Genomic DNA, 21,492 nt, shown 5'->3' with positions numbered 1-21,492 from the left:
GGGGAGGGGGTTTGGGAGAAGGGGGTGGGATTATGGACATTGGGGAGGGTATGTGCTTTGGTGAGTGCTGTGAAGTGTGTAAACCTGGTGATTCACAGACCTGTACCCCTGGGGATAAAAATATATGTTTATAAAAAATAAAAAATTTAAAAAAATATATGTTAAATAGAAGTAGCAAAAAAATAAAAAAATAAAAAATAAATCACTTGTAAATCTAGTAGGAAGGTTAATCGACAAATATAGTAAAAATAACCATAACTACAATAATCTATAATGGATGCCTAAGGCAAAAAGATGTAAATTTGTGACATCAAACATAAAACATTGGGGGAGAGTTAAAAAAAAATAGAGCTTTAAAATATGTTCAAGCTTAATTTGTCACAAATCACCAATATATGTTATAAATACAAGTTGTTACATGTAAGCCTAATAGTAGCTACAAAGCAAATAACTATAGTAGATAAAAAATAATAAGAAAGGAATCTAAGCAAACCACTGCTAAAATCATCAAACTGCAAGAGAAGAAACAGCGGAACAACAAAACAGAAAGCAATTAACAAAATGGCAACAAGTACACATCTATCAATAATTAAGTGTAAATGAATCCTCTAATACTGAATCCTCTAATCAGACATAAAGTGACAGAATGAATAAAAAACAAGATCCAACTATATGCTGCCTACAAGAGACTCACTTCAGGTTTAAGGACATAAAAAGACTGAAAGTGAAGGGATAGAAAAAGATAGTCCATCCAAATATAAACCAAAAGAAAGGAGTAGTTCTATAAAAAAAAAAAATTCAAGAATTTTCAATTATAGCAAAGACTGTAATAAGATTAAAAAATCATTATATAAGGATAAAGGGGTCAATCCAGCAAGAGGGTAAAGCATTTGTAAATATTTATGCACCCAACTATGGAGCACCTAAATACATAAAGCAAGCATTAACAGACCTAAAGAGAGGAATAGACAGCAATTCAAGAATAATAAAGGGCTTTAATTCCCATTTTTAACAATGGATAGATCATCCAGACCAAAAAAAAAAAAAAAAAAATCAATAAAGAAACATTGGGCTTAAATAACACACTAGACTTAATGTGAGAGATATCTCATGGTCATGGATTGGGAAAAAAAGAACTATTAAAATGTCTATACCACCCAACCAATCTACAGATTCAGTGCAATCTCTATCAAAATTCCAATGAGATTTTTCATTGCAATAGAAAAAAAAAATCCTAAAATTCCTATGGAACCATAAAGACCCTGAATAGCCAAAGTAATCTTAAGGAAGAAGAGGAAAGCTGTGGGTATAAGTATCACACTTCCTAATTTTAAACTATATTACAAAGCCATAGTAATCAAAAGAGTATGGTATTAGCATAAAAACAGTGACACAGATCAACGGCACAGAATAGAAACCCCAGACATAAACCCAAACATATGTCGTCAGTTAATTTACAACAAAAGAGCTAAGGATATACAATGAGGAAAATATGGTCTCTTCAATAAAAAGTTATGGGAAACTGGACAGGCACATGCACAAGAATGAAATTAAAAATAACTTTAGCACAGCCCAATAAAAAGACAACCGACTAAATGAGATAAAATATCTGTAAAACATATACCTGATTAGGGGTTAATATCAAACATATAAAAAGAACTCATACATCTCAAGAGCAATAAAAACAATCTGATTTAAAAAATAGGCAAGAAGGGCCCCTAGGTAACTCAGTCCATTAAGCATCTGACTCTTGGTTTCAGCTCAGGTCATAATCTCAGGGTTGTGAGATCAAGTCTTGCATCAGGTTCAGCACTGGGCATGAAGATTGCTTAAGATTCTCTCTTCCTTTTCCTCTGCCCTTCCCCCCTCGACACTTGCATCCATGCTCTATCTTTAAAAAAAGTGGGCAGAGGACTGAATGGACGTTTTTCCAAAAAGGACATACAGAGTGCACAATACCAATAGGCGTATGAAAAGATGCTCAACATCACTAATCATCAAGGAAAGACAAATCAAAACTACAATGAGATATTACCTCACAACTGTTAGACTGGCTTTCATCAAAAAGACAATAGATAAGTGTTGAAAAGGATGTGGAGAAAAAGAAATTTCTGTGCACTTTTGATGGGACTGTAACCTGGCACAGACACTGAAAAACAGTATAGCAGTTCCACAAAAAGTGTAAAAAGTAACCACCATATGACCACACCAATCCTATTTCCAGTCATATACTAAAGGAACTGTAAGCCGGATTTCAAAGAAATATGTATACTCCCATGTTCGCTGCAATATTATACATAATAGTCAAAAGAGGAAAACAACCCAAGTGTCTATCAACAGATAAATGAACAAGTAGGATTTGACAGAGCTAGATCCAGATATAATGGAATATTATTTAGCCATGAGAAAAAAGGAAATTCTGCTATTCGTAACACATGGATAGACCTTAAGGCCTTATGTTAAATGAAATAAGCCAAAGACAAAAAGAGAGAAATACTGTCTGATATCACTTAGATGTGGAATTTAAGGAGACAAAAATGTCAAATTCCTAGAAACAGAGTAGAAAAGTGGTTTCCAGGCTTTGCGGAATGGGACAGAGAGGGAGAGGTTGGTAAGAATATAATTTGTCAGCTATCAGATGAAAAAGGTCAGAGGATCTAATGTAAATAATGATGACTATAATTGATAACACAGTATCATACAATTAAAATGTGTTGAGAGAAGAACTTAAATGTTCTCACCACAAAAAAAAAAAAAGAAAGAATAAAGCACAGCGATGGATGTGTCAATTAACTAGATGAGAGGGGATCCTTTCACAAAGCCCAAATATATCAAATTGCCACAACTTTAAATATCTTATGATTTTATTTGTCAATTATACCTCATGAAACCTGAAGTTCTTTTTGTTTTTTGTTTGTTTGTTTGTTTTAATTTTATTTATTTAATTGACAGATAGAGATCACAAGTAGGCAGAGAGGCAGGAAGAGAGAAAGGAGGGAAGCAGGCTCCCTGCTGAGCAGAGAGCCCGATGTGGGGCTCGATCTCAGGACCCTAAGATCATGACCTGAGCCGAAGGCAGAGGCTTAACCCACTGAGCCACCCAGGCACCCCAGAAAACTGAAGTTTTAAAAAATGAAGTCAACTCACAATTTCTGTTCTATTGATAGTAGCTAAAGATTAACCAATGCATACATGGGTGGCACAATCAGTTAAGCATCTGAGTCCTCATTTTGCCTCGGGTCATGATCTCAGGGTCCAGAGATCCAATATGCCTAAGAGTCTCTCTCTCTCCTTTCCCTCAGCCCTCCTCCCACTCACACTCAAATAAATAAATAAATAAATAAATAAATAAATAAATAAATAAAATCTTTTAAGTGACTAAATATAAAAAATAAAAATTAACCAAATGTTCCAGGCAGGTTTTTGAATCATGTAAATTCCAAGTACTTCTAGAACTGGCTTTCTTGCTACTTTTACCAGAAATGCTTTGTACTTCGTCTCTTTTAACCTCAAACCATCACCATAGAAATGCACTATTGCCTATACTAGATTTTAGGGATGGACTATTTTTTTTTAAATGACAGATGGCATTTGGATATATAAAAGCTTTCCAAATGTGATTTTGTCAGTTTTCTGTAAAGCTTGACAATCATCTTCAAAGTTTTTCCTAAAGACTTTTTCTTCCTTCAGTTTTCATCTTTTTAAAATCAGTGACTATTTTTATTCTGCTTGGTCAGACAAGTAGGCTTTTGATTTACAACAGCTGTATTTCAATAGTGCACACACAAACAATTTCATTTATGCCTTTATAATTCTTTTTTTAACCATCAAGTAATAAATCATAGTTTGGTCCAAGGGTTTTGGAATCATTTTGGACTTTTAATCTAATATAATCAAGTGGGTTTGCTATACATCTAATTATCATAAGTTTTGTTTAACTCTGTGTTTAACAATGGGTTAGCTCAGCACGGACATATTTTCTTTCCCTTGATTTCTGTCTCCATTTCATTCCCAAATTTAGAAGATTATTGTCACGAATTCTTCATTTACTGCTAATGTACTTGAACCTCATTCCAGTTATTCCACATGTCCTTCAGGTTTTTATAATTATACAAATGTCATGATGGAAATCTATAGATAAGTGTGAAGATATATACTTGTATGCAACAGCGCTCTGGAATGAATACTGCCAAGACTTCAAGAAGGAAAATATATGCTTACAGGACAACAAAACTTAACAGCAACCAAGAGGTAGCTGCATGGAGCACTGGGTGTGATGCATAAACAATAAATCTTAGAACACTAGAAAAATAAAATAAAATAAAAGGGAGTAAGAGAAATTGGAGGGGGAGATGAACCATGAGAGACTATGGACTCTGAAAAACAATCTGAGGGTTTTGAAGGGGTGGTCACGGGAGGTTGGGTGAGCCTGGTGGTGGGTATTATGGAGGGCATGTATTGCATGGAGCACCAGGTTTGGTGCATAAACAATGAATTCTGGCACACTGAATAGAAATTTAAAAAATTAAAAATTGAAAAAAAATAAGTAAATTAAGTAGGAGTAGATAAAATTATCAAAAAATTGGTAAATATTTAGTCTTCCCTGGTTTTTTTGTTTGTTTGTTTTTTGGTTTTTGGTAACCAAAAAACTTTAGAGTTTTATTGACTTAGGTTAAGCGAAAAACTAAGGTAAATTCATTAAACATGTAAACCATTTCCAAATAAATAAAATACTAAAATATTTAAAAATAAATAAATAAATAAAAATAAAATTTAAAAGAGTTGATTCTCAGGTTTATGGCCATAATTTGTTTTCTTTTGTTTTGTTTTTTTTCTCTTCTCCCAAGGTTTTTTTTTTTAAAGATTTTTCTTTATATTTATTTATTTGACATAGAGAGAGATCATAAGGCAGAGAGGCAGGCAGAGAGAGAGAGAAGGAAGCAGGCTCCCTGCCGAGCAGAAAGCCTGACTCGGGGCTTGATCCCATGGGATCATGACCTGAGCTGAAGGCAGAAGTTTTAATCCACTGAGCCACTCAGTCACCCCTCCCAAGGTATTTTTTACAAAGGGAGTAACAAATATAAAGACAAAGCTTAAAACTTTGTTACATTTAGATTCCAATATCTTCTTACATGGATCTGCTTCACCTGAGAAATGGTAAGCTAGGCAGGTGCCCAATAAAAATCTTAATTTCAGAGATGGACAACACTTTTTACTTGCCAGTTGGACTGACCCTAAAAATCTAAATATGCCTGTCAATTCTCATGTCTCCATTTAATGCAATCTCCATCACCTACATGGATACCCCCTATCAAGTTGGGTTCAAACATTGCTGGCTCCTTATTCAAAGGACCACATGTTTATATATTAATATATGCAAATACATTAAATAGTCTCTAAGGCCAGACATTTGTTCACTTGGTCGATAATCAATGAACTCTGAAATGCAAGTATAAGACTCCACATTTATTTAGTTTAATAAAATTCCATGTGTCATAGGCAATAATTAATTTCATCTATTAAAGGAAACCAAACAAGACAATCTCTGTCCAAAAGCATTACTCATTTGATCTATAAGCCCAGAAAAAAGATTTAACTTCCTCTTGCCTTGGTTCACCTACATTAGTTCCTGAATGGATATGTTGGGGCATGGAGGAGGTCATTTTCTAGTCTTGTTTCCATAATAACTAGAATTCTTCTCCCTGAACAACAAGAGCAATAGTCAAGTTTTACAGGAACACCAATTCTGAGAGAACCAACTGAAGGACCAAGTGTCATTCAGCCAATGATTCCTTCTACAGGCCCTTCTCAGGGATGAGAACCCAATTTATTGTTCCTTTGTATTACCTTTCTCCTAAAATATTAAGAGTTGACAGCTGAGTAAATAACTGGCATTCAGTAAAAACACCTATTATTATCTCTTTAGTCCGCAAAGATCTTAAAAGAAAATATTTTAAGGTAAAATTGTCTACTAATAATTGAGTTGCTTTGAACAAAAGTTCTCAATATTATAATTTGTAGTGCATGGATCATGGTGTTAAAAACTTCTGACAAGAGCAACACATAATAGTACATGCACTTCCTGGGTTGTGAACATCCCAGATTTTTTGGTTAAAAATAATGCCAGGTTAAAGACTTTAATCTTCTACATTTTGATTTTGAAACATTATCTCCTAATTTCCAGGGGAATTGTGGTATGTTGATAGAAAAATTAACAAATTCAGAAGGAACCGTGAAACCAATTCAATAGCAAGATGTTGTTTCACCCCACGTCTCCCGTGACAGCACAACCGGGTCAGAAGTAAATATTAACTCTCAAAATAAATGTTGAGCTTAGCATTCTTACCTGGCACCCTCTTTGCCCAGTTGATCATGTGAACCAGCTCCCTGTCGGCAAGGTTAGTCAGTAAGCCCATCATCGAAGCCTCACTGAAGGGTCTAGAAGGATCGTAGTCAGAATAGATTATGGGGGGCTCAGCCTCCAACAAGGCACTGACCATCTGATCGGCTGTCAGAGACAAGGCTGGGCTGTTCTTTTTAGTGTGCTTAATCAAGAGTGGGCTTGGCCACAGGTTGGAAGTCCTCATATCTCCAGAGGACCCCACTTCATTCCTGCCCTCCGCATCATCTCTCTGGCGCTTGTGTTTCAACATTCTCCCTCCTCTTCGGTCTTTCCGTATCCCTGAGAACACAGAAAGGAAAAAAAAAAAATACCCGGTTTATTTATTCTTTTCATATTAACTTTCTTACTAAAACCAATTTCAATGCTAATAGCCTTTATTTTATTTACAGAAATATTTGAGGCACAGGTGGACTAGTGTTTACCAACCAGCTGCCTAAGAGGAAAAAAGGCTTTGATCCATAGCACTGACCGATTTCCATGGTGAAAATGCTTCCACTGTGGCAAATTTCAAGTTACTTGTCTTATATCAAACAGTTTTCAGAATGGCTGGAAAGTTAACAGTGGACTTTTTGTGAGCTGGTCCAAGCTGATTCTGACAAATGGGTTGTGTGTCTGTGTGTGTGTGTGTGTGTGTGTGTGCACATGCATGGGTGTGTCACAGATGCTATAAAAAGAACATAATTATAATTATTCTTGAAATATGGCTTAGCATCAAAGACCACTTCTGCTATGGACACTCTTTTAACAGTAGATTTAAAAATCAATGAAAAAAGGAAGATGGCGGAGAAGTAGCAGGCTGAGACTACATCAGGTAGCAGGAGAACAGCTAGATAGCTTATCAAACAATTGCAAACACAAAACAGAAAATTGGCCACTTTCTGAAAGTTAGGACCAGTGGAGAAGTGAATCCAAAGTGACGGGAAGACAGACTGCAGGGGGAGGGGCCGGCTCCCAGCAAGAGGTGGAACAATGGAGCACAAAACCAGGACTTTCAAAAGTCTGCTCCACTGAGGGACATTGCTCCAGAGGCTAAACCAGGTGAAGCCCACACAGGGCCAGTGTGGCCCCAGGTCCTGCGGGGTCACAGAAGGATTGGGGTTGTCTGAGTGTCACAGAGCTCACAGGTATTAGACCAGGGAAGCCGGCTACAGAGACAGAGCTGAGGAGTGAGCTCTCAAGTGAACTGGTCACAGGCTGGGTGAGCTCGGAGCACGGCCAGAGGCCAGGGAGACGGGAATGATTTGGTTCGTTTCTCTGAGGGCGCACTGAGGAGTGGGGACGGGAGCTCTCGGTTCCTCTGGGTCAGAGACTGGGAGGCTGCCATTTTTATTCTTGTCCTCTGGAACTCTACGGAAAGCATTCAGGGGACAAAAGCTCCCCAAAGCGAACCCAAGCAGATTACTTAGCCCATCCCCTGGTAAGGGCAGTGCAATTCCACCTCGGGCAAAGACACTTGAGAATCACTACAACAGGCCCCTCCCCCAGAATATCAATAAGAAATCCAGCCAAGACAAAGTTCACCTTCCAAGGAGAGCAGCAGAATTCCAGTGGAGGAGAAAGCAAAGGACGGAACTCATGGCTTTCTCCCCATATTTCTTTATTTTTGTGGTTAATTTAATTTTTTTAATTTTTTTTTCTTCTGCTAAATTTTTTTAACTTTTACCCTTTTCTTTTTTAACGTTTTTTAACTAGCATATCTTATATAAGATATGCTAGTTAAAAAACTAGCATAATATATATATATTAAATATATATATATTCTTTTCTTCTTTATATTTTTTCTTTATTTGTTTTCTTTTTTAATTTTTTTTTCTAAACTTATTTTTATCCCCTTTCTCCCTCCCACGATTTGGGGTCTCTTCTGATGTGGTTAAAGCGCATTTTCCTGGGGTCTTTGCCACCCTTTCAGTATTTTATTTGCTCCTTCATATACTCTTATCTGGACAAAATGCAAAGGCAGAAAAAACTCACCACAAAGAAAAAAAAAAAAGAACAAGAGGCAATTCGAAAGGCTAGGGACCTAATCAATACAGTCATTGGTAATATGTCAGATCTAGAGTTCAGAATGATGATTCCCAAGGTTGTAGCCGGACTCAAAAAAGGCATGGAAGATATTAGAGAAACCCTCTCTTGATAAATAAAAGCCCTTTCTGGAGAAATAAAAGAACTAAAATCTAACCAAGTTGAAATAAAAAAAGCTATTAATGAGGTGCAATAAAAAATGGAGGCTCTTACTGCTAGGATAAATGAAGCAGAAGAAAGAATTAGTGATATAGAAGACCAAACAACAGACAATAAAGAAGCTGAGCAAAAGAGAGACAAACAGCTACTGGACTACCAGGGGAGAATTAGAGAGTTAAGTGACACCATAAGACAAAACAACATTAGAATAATTGGGATTCCAGAAGAAGAAGAAAGAGAGAGGGGAGCAGAAGGTATATTGGAGAGAATTATTATAGAGAATTCCCATAATATGGCAAAGGGAGCAAGCATCAAAATCCAGGAGGTACAGAGATCCCCCCTCAAAATCAACAAGAATAGGTCCATAGCCCGTCACCTAATAGTAAAATTTACAAGTCTTAGCGACAAAGGAAAAATCCTGAAAGCAGCCCAGGAAAAGAAGTCTGTAACATACAATGGTAAAAATATTATATTAGCAGCAGACTTATCCACAGAGACCTGGCAGGCCAGAAAGAACTGGCATGATATATTCAGAGCACTAAACGAGAAAAACATGCAGCCAAGAATACTATATCCAGTTAGGCTATCCTTGAAAATAGGAGAGATAAAAAGCTACCAGAAAAACAAAAACAAAAAGAATTTGCAAACGCCAAACCAGCTCTACAGGAGATATTGAAAAGGGTCCTCTAAGCAAAGAGTGATGCTAAAAGTAGTAGATCAGAAAGGAACAGAGACAATATACAGTAACAGTCACCTTACAGGCAATACAATGGCACTAAATTCATATCTCTCAATAGTTACCCTGAATGTAAATGGGCTAAATGCTCCAATCAAAAGACACAGGGTATCAGAATGGATAAAAAAAAAAAAAAAAACCATCAATATGTTGCCTACAAGAAACTCATTTTAGACCCGAAGACACATCCAGATTTAAAATGAAGGGGTGGAAAACAATTTACCATGCTAATGGACATCAGAAGAAAGCAGGAGTGGCAATCCTTTTATCAGATCAATTAGATTTTAAGTCAAAGACTATAATAAGAGATGAGGAAGGACACTATATCATACTCAAAGGGTGTGTCCAAAAAGAAGATCTAACAATTTTAAATATCTATGTGCCTAACATGGGAGCAGCCAACTATATAAACCAATTAATAATAAAATCAAAGAAACACATCAATGATAATACAATAATAGTAGGGGACTTTAACACTCCCCTTACTGAAATAGACAGATCATCCAAGCAAAAGATCAACAAGGAAATAAAGGCCTTATATGACACACTGGACCAGAAGGACATCACAGATAAAATCAGAACATTTCATCCCAAAGCAACAGAATAGACATTCTTCTCTAGTGCACATGGAACATTCTCCAGAATAGATCACATCCTGGGTCATAAATCAGGTCTCAACCAGTATCAAAAGATTGGGATCATTCCCTGCATATTTTCAAACCACAATGTTCTGAAGCTAGAACTCAATCACAAGAGGAAATTTGGAAAGAATACAATACATGGACTAAACAGCATCCTTCTAAAGAATGAATGGGCCAACCAGGAAATTAAAGAAGAATTGAAAAATTTCATGGAAACAAAAGATAATGAAAACACAATGGTTCAAAATCTGTGGGATACAGCAAAGGTAGTCCTGAGAGGAAAATCTATAGCGGTACAAGACTTTCTCAAGAAACAAGAAAGGTCTCAAATACAGAACCTAACCCTACACCTAAAGGAGCTGAAAAAAGAACTACAAAGAAAGCCTAAACCCAGCAGGAGAAGAGAAATAATAATGATCAGAGCAGAAATCAATAAAATAGAAACAAAAAAAAAAAACCAATAGAACAAATCAATGAAACTAGGAGCTGATTCTTCGAAAGAATTAATAAGATTGACAAACTCCTGGCCAGACTTATCAAAAAGAAAAGAGAAAGGACCCAAATAAATAAAATCATGAATGAAAGAGGAGAGATCACAACTACCACCAAAGAAATACAATTATAAGAACATACTATGAGCAACTCTATGCCAACAAATCTGATAATATGAAAAAAATGGATGCATTCCTAGAGACATATAAACTACCACAACTGAACCAGGAAGAAATAGAAAACGTGAACAGACCCATAACCAGTAAGGAGATTGAAACAGTCATTAAAAATCCAAACAACAAAAGCCCAGGGCCAGATGCCTTCCCAGGGGAATTCTACCAAACATTTAATTCCTATTCTCCTGAAATTGTTCCAAAAAATAGAAATGGTAAGAAAACTTCCAAACTCATTTTATGAGGCCAGCATCACCTTGATCCCCAAATGGGATAAGGATGGGATAAGGATCCCATCAAAAAAGAGAACTACAGACCAATATCCTTAATGAACACAGATGCAAAAATTCTCACCAAAATATTAGCCAATAGGATTCAACAGTACATTAAAAGGATTATTCACCATGACCAAGTGGATTTATTCCAGGGCTTCAAGGTGGGCTCAACATCTACAAATCAATCAATGTGATACAACACATCAATAAAAGAAAAAACAAGAACCATATCATACTCTCAATAGATGCTGAAAAAGCATTTGACAAGGTACAGCATCCCTTACTGATCAAAACTCTTCAAAGTGTAGGGATAGAGGGCACATACCTCAATATTATCAAAGCCATCTATGAAAAACCCATCGCAAATATCATTCTCAATGGAGAAAAACTGAGAGCCTTTCCACTAAGGTCAGGAACACACCAGGGATGTCCATTATCACCACTGCTATTCAACATAGTACTAGAGGTCCTAGCCTCAGCAATCAGACCAACAAAAAGAAATCAAAGGCATCCAAATTGGCAAAGAAGAAGTCAAACTATCACTCTTCGCAGATGATACGATACTATATGTGGAAAACCCAAAAGACTCCACTCCAAAACTGCTAGAACTTGTACAGGAATTTAGTAAAGTATCAGGTTATAAAATCAATGCATAGAAATCAGTTGCATTTCTCTACACCAACAACAAGACAGAAGAAAGAGAAATTAAGGAGTCAATCCCATTTACAATTGCACCCAAAACTATAAGATACCTAGGAATAAACCTAACCAAAGAGGCACAGAACCTATACTCAGAAAACTATAAAGTACTCATGAAAGAAATTGAGGAAGACACAAAGAAATGGAAAAATGTTCCATGCTCCTGGATTGGAAGAATAAATATTGTGAAAATGTCTATGCTACCTAAAGCAATCTACACATTTAATGCAATCCCTATCAAAATCCCATCCATTTTTTTCAAAGAATTGAACAAATCATCCTAAATTTTATATGGAACCAGAAAAGACCTCAAAGAGCTAAAGGAATATTGAAAAAGAAAGCCAAAGTTGGTGGCATCACAATTCCAGATTTCAAGCTCTATTACAAAGCTGTCATCATCAAGACAGCATGGTACTGGCACAAAAACAGTCACATAGATCAATGGAACAGAATAGAGAGCCCAGAAATAGACCTTAAACTCTATGGTAAACTAATCTTTGACAAAGCAGGAAAGAATGTCCAGTGGAAAAAAAGACAGCCTCTTTAATAAATGGTGTTGGGAAAATTGGACGGCCACGTGCAGAAAAATTAAATTGGACCATTTCCTTACACCACACATGAAAATAGACTCAAAATGGATGAAGGACCTCAATGTGAGAAAGGAATCCATCAAAATCCTCGAGGAGAACATGGGCAGCAACCTCTTCAACCTCAGCCACAGCAACGTCTTCCTAGGAACATCGCCAAAGGCAAGGGAAGCAAGGGCAAAAATGAACTACTGGGATTTCATCAAGATCAAAAGCTTTTGCATTTAACAAAACCAAAAGATAACTGACAGAATGGGAGAAGATATTTGCAAATGACATTATCAGATAAAGGACTAGTGTCCAAAATCTATAAAGAACTTATCAAACTCAATACTTAAAGAACAAATAATCCAATCAAGAAACGGGCAGAAGACATGAACAGACATTTCTGCAAAGAAGACATCCAGATGGCCAACAGACACATGAAAAAGTGCTCCATATCACTCGGCATCAGGGAAATACAAATCAAAACCACAATGAGATACCACCTCACACCAGTCAGAATGGCTAAAATTAACAAGTCAGGAAAGGACAGATGCTGGTGAGGATGCAGAGAAAGGGGAACCTTCCTACTCTGTTGGTGGGAATGCAAGCTGGTGCAATCACTCTGGAAAACAGCATGGGGGTTCCTCAAAAAGTTGAAAATAGAGCTACCCTATGACCCAGCAATCTCACTCCTAGCTATTTACCCTAAAGATACAAATGTAGTGATCCGAAGGGGCACGTGCACCCAAATGTTTATAGCAGCAATGTCTACAACAGCCAAACTATCAAAAGAGCCTAGATGTCCATCAACAGATGAATGGATAAAGAAGATGTGGTATATATATATATATATATATATATATACAATGGAATACTATGAAGCCACCCAAAGAAATGAAATCTTGCCATTTGTGACAACGTGGATGGAAGTAGAGGGTATCATGCTTAGTGAAATAAGTCAATCGGAGAAAGACAACTATCATATGATCTCCCTGATATGAGGAAGTAGAGATGCAACATGGGGGGTTAGGGGGGTAGGGGAAGAATAAATGAAACAAGATGGGATCGGGAGGGAGACAAACCATAAGTGACTCTTAATCTCATGAAACAAACTAAGGGTTGCTGGGGGGGGGGGGGGTGGGGGAGGGGGGGGTGGGGTTATGGACATTGGGGAGGGTATGTGCTATGGTGAGTGCTGTGAAGTGTGTAAACCTGGTGATTCACAGACCTGTACTCCTGGGGATAAAATTACATTATATGTTTATTAAAAAAATAATAATAAAAATAAAAAATAAAAAAATGAAGGGTTCGTCTGGTCTGAATCATGACCCCAGTGAAGTCTCCTGAGAGACTTCTATACATAGATCTCCAAATACTCCATCTTAACCTATTTCTTACTGCATTTTAGGCAAAGCTATACTGTTTTGATTAGATAATAAAGAAGAAAAATAGGTTAAAAAAATCAATGAAAAAAGCACTTTCTAACCATCCCTACCATCCAAGTAGGTCTCTTAATGGAAGGCATGGTTGGAGAATGACTTCTCAGAAACGTATCTCACTCTAGATCCCACAGGTCCTCAGTGAGTCTTTGTGGTTAAGACTGACTTAGCACTTGACCTAAGACAGTCAAGTTGTTTACTTGGTTCTAACATTTTCCCAAATGTATTTCTATTTCCCTCATATAAGTTCTTTAAAACAGTTGAGAATAATTGCCCCCCAAAAGCTTACCCAGCTATGGCTCTCACTAACTAAATTATAGAGAGAAGGGAAAATCCAATCTCTCTTGCAGGGGTTCTTTGAGGTTTCAGCTAAGCATCTTAACCTGGAAAAGGCCATGCTATGGTGCTGAAATATATCAGCAGAAAAAAATATCTCAAAATGACAAAAATTAACAGAAGCTTCCATATTTTCAAAAATGTTCATCTAGGGGCCCCTGGGTGGCTCAGTCCATTAAGCATCTGCCTTCAGCTCAGGTCATGAGCTCAGGGTCTTAGGATCAAATCTGACAAGGTAGGGATCCCTATTTGTGCTCTCTCTCTCTCTCTCTCAAATAAATAAAATCTTTTTTAAAAAATTAGAAAATTAAAAAATGAAGATTTATATGAAAAAACAATCATTTTGGTAAAAAGCTAATACAGTTTTTTAAGATATTAAAGACAGGAGAAGAATACACTTTGTAATATACTACCTGGTCTCTCACTCATAACGAATAACTAATGTCAGAACTTTATTCTATACTGTTCTAATTTGTCAAAGAATTTGGACAAATGAGTGTTTGTGAATTTTTTATGTGTAACTTTTATTCTTATAGGTCTAGATTTAATATATTAGACACTGCCTTCAAAACATAACAAAGTCACAGACCCTTCCTATTTATTTAGTATTAAAATAAGCATTTCTCAGAACTCTTGGAATAAGTAATAGTAAAGATTATTATCACTGGGGTGCCTGGGTGGCTCACTGGGTTAAGCCTCTGCCTTCAGCTCAGGTCATGATCCCGTAGTCCTGGGATCGAGCCCCACGTTGGGCTCTCTGCTCAGCAGGGAGCCTGCTTCCTCCTCTCTCTCTCTCTCAGCCTGCCTCTCTGACTACTCGTGATCTCTCTCTCTCTCTGTCAAATAAATAAATAAAATCTTAAAAAAAAGATTACTATCACTAATACACACTCAGCACTCACCATATATTTTAAGCACTTTATATACACTACATATGAGGTGATGCAACATGGGGGCTTAAGTGGGTAGGAGAAGAATCAATGAAACAAGATGGGATTGGGAGGGAGACAAACCATAAGTGACTCTTAATCTCACAAAACAAACTGAGGGTTGCTGGGGGGAGGGGGTTTGGGAGAAGGGGGTGGGATTATGGACATTGGGGAGGGTATGTGCTTTGGTGAGTGCTGTGAAGTGTGTAAACCTGGTGATTCACAGACCTGTACCCCTGGGGATAAAAATATATGTTTATAAAAAATAAAAAATTAAAAAAAAAGCACTTTACAACAAATTTATTTTTTTAATTTTATGATGCTATGTTAGTCACCATATAGTACATCATTAGTTTTTGATGTAGTATTCCATGATTCACTGTATGAATAAGAGTGCTCCATGCAATCTGTGTCCTCCTCAATACCCATTACCAGGCTAACCCATCCCCCAACCCCTCTCCCCTCTGAAACCCTCAATTTGTTTCCCGAAGTCCATAGTCTCTCATGGTTCTTCTCCCCCTATGACTCCCCTCCCTTCATTTTTCTCTTCCTTCTCCTAATGTCTTCCATGCTATTCCTGTGTTCCAAGTATAAATGAAACAATAAACAATCAAATCAAAATATGAGCAGAAGACATGAACAGATGCTTCTCCAAAGAAGACAAATGAATGGCTAACAGACACATGAAAAAATGTACATCAGTAATTAGCCATCACAGAAATTAAAATCAAAACCATATTGAGATACTACCTTATACCAGTTAGAATGGCCAGCCTTAACAAGATAGTAAACAACAAGTGTTGGAGAGGATGTGGAGAAAGGGGAACCCTCTTACACAGTTGGTGGGAATGCAAGTTGGTGCAGCCACTTTGAAATACAGTGTGGAGATTCCTCAAAAAGTTAAAAATAGAGCTTCCCTATGACCCTGCAATTGCACTACTGGGTATTTACCCCAAGGATACAGAGGTAGTGAAAAGAAGGGCCATCTGTACCCCAATGTTCATAGCAGCAATGTCCACAACTTGCTCTTTATGAGCCCAAATTGTAACACAGAAGAAATATGTGGAAACTATGAGTAGAGTCGAATATAAGGAAGTAGTTTGCAACAGTCAAAGCTGACAATAAAGATAGACTCTGCTGCCATGGGAAATGATACTTTGGATCACTGAAGATTCCCAACAATAAGCTACATGAAGACCTTATGGGGATGTTACTGGAGGGATTCAGTTATCCAGTAAACATTTGCACTAGGTGACCTTCAATACACATTCTCAAGACAGTATGACTCTAAAGTCTTCCATTTGGGACGTAAGACCACTAGCCTTGGAATGAAAAATCGAGGTGGGGGGATCAAAAGCAAAGACTTCCTTTAGGGTCACATTTCTTAGGAAATTTTGAGGTCAGAATTTTAAAAGGGTGAACTGTGATGCTTATCTACTATGGGTGGGGAATGGGTTAAAAAAAAGAAAAAGGTGTTAGTGTTAGTACTATTCAAATTCAGTGTTAGTACTATTCAAATAGTCTTTATTTCCCTCCTCTACAACTTTAGAAAATGATTGGGAATGTGAACAGATCTTATAGGAAATCTGTAGCAGCAATGAAAATCTTTTAATATCTGATCTATATGGAATGATAAAACTAAGGGATTTGACTAAAGAAAAAAATACAGCCAGTTCTTAATTATATAGAGTGATGACACATAGGAATGGCACGCATAATTGAAATCCAAAAGCAAAATCAAAAATGCTATGCTCCCCACCAAGACATTTTCTTTTTTTTTTTTTAAGATTTTATTTATTTATTTGACAGAGATCACAAGTAGGCAGAGAGGCAGAAAGAGAGAGAGCAGGTGGGGAGCAGGCTCCCTGCTGAGCAGAGAGCCCGATGTGGGGCTCGATCCCACTGGGATCACGACCCAAGCCGAAGGCAGAGGCTTTAACCCACTGAGCCACCCAGGCGCCCTCCCATCAAGACATTTTCCAGAATTCTCTGTAATCAGCAACCTAGATTGTTATGTATTTTATTTAAGCTCATTTCCCTTTGTCTAACTTATTTTAACTATCAGTTAAAAAAAAAAAAGTCCAAAAATGAGTTCACAAAGCAGAGGGGGAAAAAATTAGATTAGATCATGCAAATATTCAACAGGCAGCCTCTTGACAGGTAAGATATTTATTTGCAGCAAATAGCACTTTAGCTTATAATGCCATATAAACAAGATGTAGTGTCATTCAGTACAGGGAAATGTCCTTTTCTAGAGTGGCTGAGTAAAATATTCAGCAACACAACGCTAATGTTCTGCAGTAGATATACCTGAATACACACATTATTAGCTCTCAGGTTGTATCATGGATTAGGCAACACCTGCATCAAAGCAAATTTCTTTACATTCCCTTTTTAAGCTGTTAAGCTTACAATAAGCCAAGGATTACCCACTGGTTTCCTATGAGGGTTGAGAAAATAAATTATCTCTCATCCAGCAAGCCCACCATTAAGTGTGAATGCCACCAGTTTGAATTTTATCCCTGTGGGTTAAGCCTTCTCTAATATCCTTGTCACACTATTGTTAGGATCTAGAGAGTCTGAGTATAGAACTTGCACTTAGCAGCATTAACGTCAATTTGCATGATTCTAATCCACTAGGAAGTGTTAACTTAAGGGAATTTATTAAATTAAGTAAGAAGGGGAACTGGTATGAGAATAAAAGGGAGAGAGAAGGTGCACAGAGCTCTCTCTAGGTTACAGCAAGCATAGGGAATCTCTTCCAAAGCTGCCTGGGATCTAGAAGGTAGGCTGTAAGGCAGCTCAGGGGCTGAGTTTCCTGGCAAGGAGAAAGGATCTAAAGACATATCAATTGCTTCAAGAATTATGTCCTGGCCCTAAAATAAAAACATCCTAAGGCATCACATGAGGTAGTTTGAAAGATTACCTCTAATTAACCTCAGAGTTTGTTTTATCATTCTTTTTTTTTTCCTTTTCATTCTTTAAATTCTTTGGCTTGGCTGTTGTATATCAGAAAAATTAATATGTTATCTTATTATTCATTAATTAAAAGAATTCATTGGATTATTGGCTTGTAATGCATTCTCTCTTTTAAACTTTCTTTTTCCGAAACGACCTTAAAAAAAAAAGCCAATATAATTTTAGTAATTTTTCCAGTTCCCCAAGACTACTTTAATGTATTATTAAATATTTCAAGCATTTGCATAATCCCTTTTCTTTAGTATCTCATTATTCATGAGATACTAAAAAGCCAGACAAAGAAATACACTAAAAGCATTTTAATTCAATATGTTGAAGAAAACAGAGGCGCTAATTAAGAATTAAATAAAGGCAAGAGCTAATAAAATCTGCTCCAGAAAAATTCCTCTGCATGGGGGTATAGCTCAGTGGTAGAGCATTTGACTGCAGAAAAATTCCTCTGCATCAATTCTAATGTTTTATCTTCAAATGCTAGAAAAGAATCCTATAAGGTAGGCGCTGTTATAGTCCCCCCTCTAACAGAAGAACTGTCTAGAGTAACTAGAATGCCATAGGTCCCACCAAGAGCAGCTTTTAGATTTGACCCTAAGTGAATTATGTAAGCACAAAGTATTATTAATATTGTCCTGGCCCTTTAAGTGTACCAGGTCAAGGGTCTATGAATTATCCAGTTCTTTCAGAGCATCTTAATGCTCTTCCCCTTCCTTCTTTCACATCCAACCTACTATTCCCTTATGTATTTCTTCCATGAACCTCTTTCTGTCTTTATTGCCGTTGTAATTCATGCCCCTATCCTTCTTTGCCTAAATCAACGCAGCAGCTCCTAATGTGTTTCCTTGCCTACTTTCAATCTCCCTTCCAGTCCTATTACCTGGCAGTTGGTTCATCTTCATTCCATACCCATTTCGTCCTATGATTGTCTGTCTGAATCTCTCAAGGACTTCCTTAGCTTACAGCAAGAGTTCTATGCTCTGAAAATTGAGCAGTTCTGAGGAAGTATCAGAGGTGGTGTGGTTGGGACTACTGGTCACCCTATTGTTCCCCGTTGTCTAAAGCAGTTAGCTATGTTTGAGAGACAGAGAGTGTGTGTGTTGTATTGTATTGGGATTAGGGAAAAAACTTACTTCTAAGGGAGTTTCCTGGCTTTATTTTACATTTAAAAAGCCACCAATCCACCGATAAAATCAAACATTACATTAAAACTCATGAGTTTCCACAAGTTTCCCAAGGTACCTTTCAAGTCTATCTTTATAATTTCCCTCCACAAACCTTTACCTTTATGAAACAGTCTTGGACATGTACCACTTTTTATATAATACTTTGCAACATCACCATCTTTGTCTTTCTATCCCTCTTATACTGGCCTCCCAAGCCCATGTAAGACCTCATTTCATCCATAATCAATCTTGGATGCACCCTAGTCTAGTGGCTCTACCTCCTCTATTCTTGTAACTTTCCTTTCCTCGCCATTCATTGAACAAAGATCACGTGCTCCCTTCTATGTTTAGTTACACCTGAGATCCCCCTCCCTGAGCTATGGCCTGGAACTCTCCCCAGGCAGGAAGCTGGAGCAATTGTAGGACTCACTTCATTTAATTTCTCTTTCTAAAGAATCAATGCCCCACACTGCCTGATATTGAAGGTTTATAAATAGTTCTTTCATATATTTTATCCGGTTTTTTAAAGATGTTTCTTATGGGAGGCAATATGGTTAAAACTGGAAATACACAAATCTGCTATTATAGCTAGAAAGAAACTTTATCATCTCCTGGTCAATAACTGATACTTTAAGTAGACAGAAAATCAATATAGATAAAGTTGACCTCAACAACACTGTTAATCAATTTGATCTAGCTGGTATTCTAGTACTTATAGAATACGCTGCCAAACAACAGATGAATATGCATTATTCTCAAGTTTCAAGATGGAGCACATCCTGAGCCATAAAAACACCCTTAACAAATATTAAAAGGAAACATAATATAAACCATTAAATGCACTAAAAAGTAGTGAAGTAAACTAAAAATCAATAATAGAAAGATACCAAGAATATTCCCAAATATTTGGAGATTAAACAACATACTTCTAAAGAACAAATGGCTCAAGGAAGAAGTTTCAATAGACGTTTTCAAGAATTTTTAACTAAATGAAAATGAAAATAAAACTTACCATGATATGTGAGATGTAGGAAAAGCAATACTTACACTATTAAGAAGAAAACTCACAGAATTATACTCATACATTAGATAAGAAATATATATCAATAACCCAAGCTTCCACCTTAGGAAACTAGAGAAAGAAAATCAAGTCTAGAGCAAGCAGAAGAGAAATAATAAAAATCAGAACAGAAATTAATCAAGTTAAAAATGGAAGCACAACAAAGAAAATCATGAAACCAAAACTGGTTCTTTGAAAAGATCAACAAATTTGATAAATGTCTAGCCAGGATAATTAAGAAAAAAGAAAGAAGACATAAATTACCAATATCACAAATGAAGAAGAGTCACCATCACTGGGCCCACGGACATTAAAAGGCTAATAAAGAAATATCACAAGCAACTCTATGCCCACAAATCTGATAATTTAAATGAAATATGCTAGTTCTCTGAAAGGCACAAACTACCAAAACTTACAACAGGAGATACAAATAACTTGGATATTCCCATACCTATCAAATAAATTGAATTGTGAATTAATAATCTTCCCAAAACTTTACCAGGCCCAGGTGGTTTCATGAGTTATTTCTAAAAAACTAAGAAAGAAACCATGCCAATTCTCTATGGTTTCTCCCAGAAAACAAAAGAAGAGAAAGCACTTTCTAATTTATTCCTTGAGTCCAGTACTAGTCTGATACCAAAATCAGATACAGACATTATAAGAAAGAAAAACTACAAACCAATATCTCCCCTGAGCATTGGCACAAAAATCCTCAACTAATGCCATGAGGTCAAATCCAGAATGAGTAAAAGGAATTATACACCATGACCAACTGGGACTTTTTCCAGGTATGTAAAGGCAAGTTCAACAATTGAAAAGAAATCAATATTAATCCACCACTTCAAAAGAGAAAACAGGAAAAGTCATATGACCATATTAATTGACATATAAAAAGCATTTGACAAAGAATAAATGAAAGAAGATGGGATTGGGAGGGAGACAAACCATAAGTGACTCTTAATCTCACAAAACAAACTGAGGGTTGCTGGGGGGAGGGGGTTTGTAAATGTATTTAGAATGACTAAAAGCTGATGTTGCCTTTGGACATGGACAAAGGAGAAGGAAGGATGGATTGCAAAGGACTTCATCTCTTTCTCAAAATATTGAGAATGTTCTGTATCTTGATTGTGCAAATGCTTTCAAAACTCATCTAATTTTATACTTTATCTAAGTGCAGATTATTGTACATAAATTATGTCTCATGCAATGGATTTATGTGTATCAACGTGAGGATTTAAATTTGTAATTTTCTGGATCCAATGCACCTTTATTAACCAATATTTAATTATTCCTCTTAATATGTTTATATAACTTCATTATTTAAGCTTGGAGTTTTCTTGATGTAGCAAAACCACAGTAGACACACTCATTTCCATAGTTTCCATGAACAAGCTACTTCTTCAGTCTGTAGCTAGTGTCA

The 21,492-nt window shown here is 36.6% G+C and overlaps 1 protein-coding gene across 1 annotated transcript in view; it reads right to left on the bottom strand.

Moving 5' to 3' along the window:
• ESR1 (estrogen receptor 1) overlaps positions 1 to 21,492 on the bottom strand; it is a 388,052-nt gene that overhangs the window by 166,685 nt on the left and 199,875 nt on the right. The window contains exon 5 of the mRNA XM_059401273.1: positions 6,347 to 6,682. Within this exon, the coding sequence (XP_059257256.1) occupies positions 6,347 to 6,682 (336 nt within the window). The remainder of the gene's footprint in view (positions 1 to 6,346; positions 6,683 to 21,492) is intronic.

Source organism: Mustela nigripes, chromosome 5, assembly GCF_022355385.1.
Source record: "Mustela nigripes isolate SB6536 chromosome 5, MUSNIG.SB6536, whole genome shotgun sequence".
Classification (NCBI taxonomy): Eukaryota; Metazoa; Chordata; class Mammalia; order Carnivora; family Mustelidae; genus Mustela; species Mustela nigripes.
This window is presented reverse-complemented; position numbering and strand designations above follow the sequence as displayed.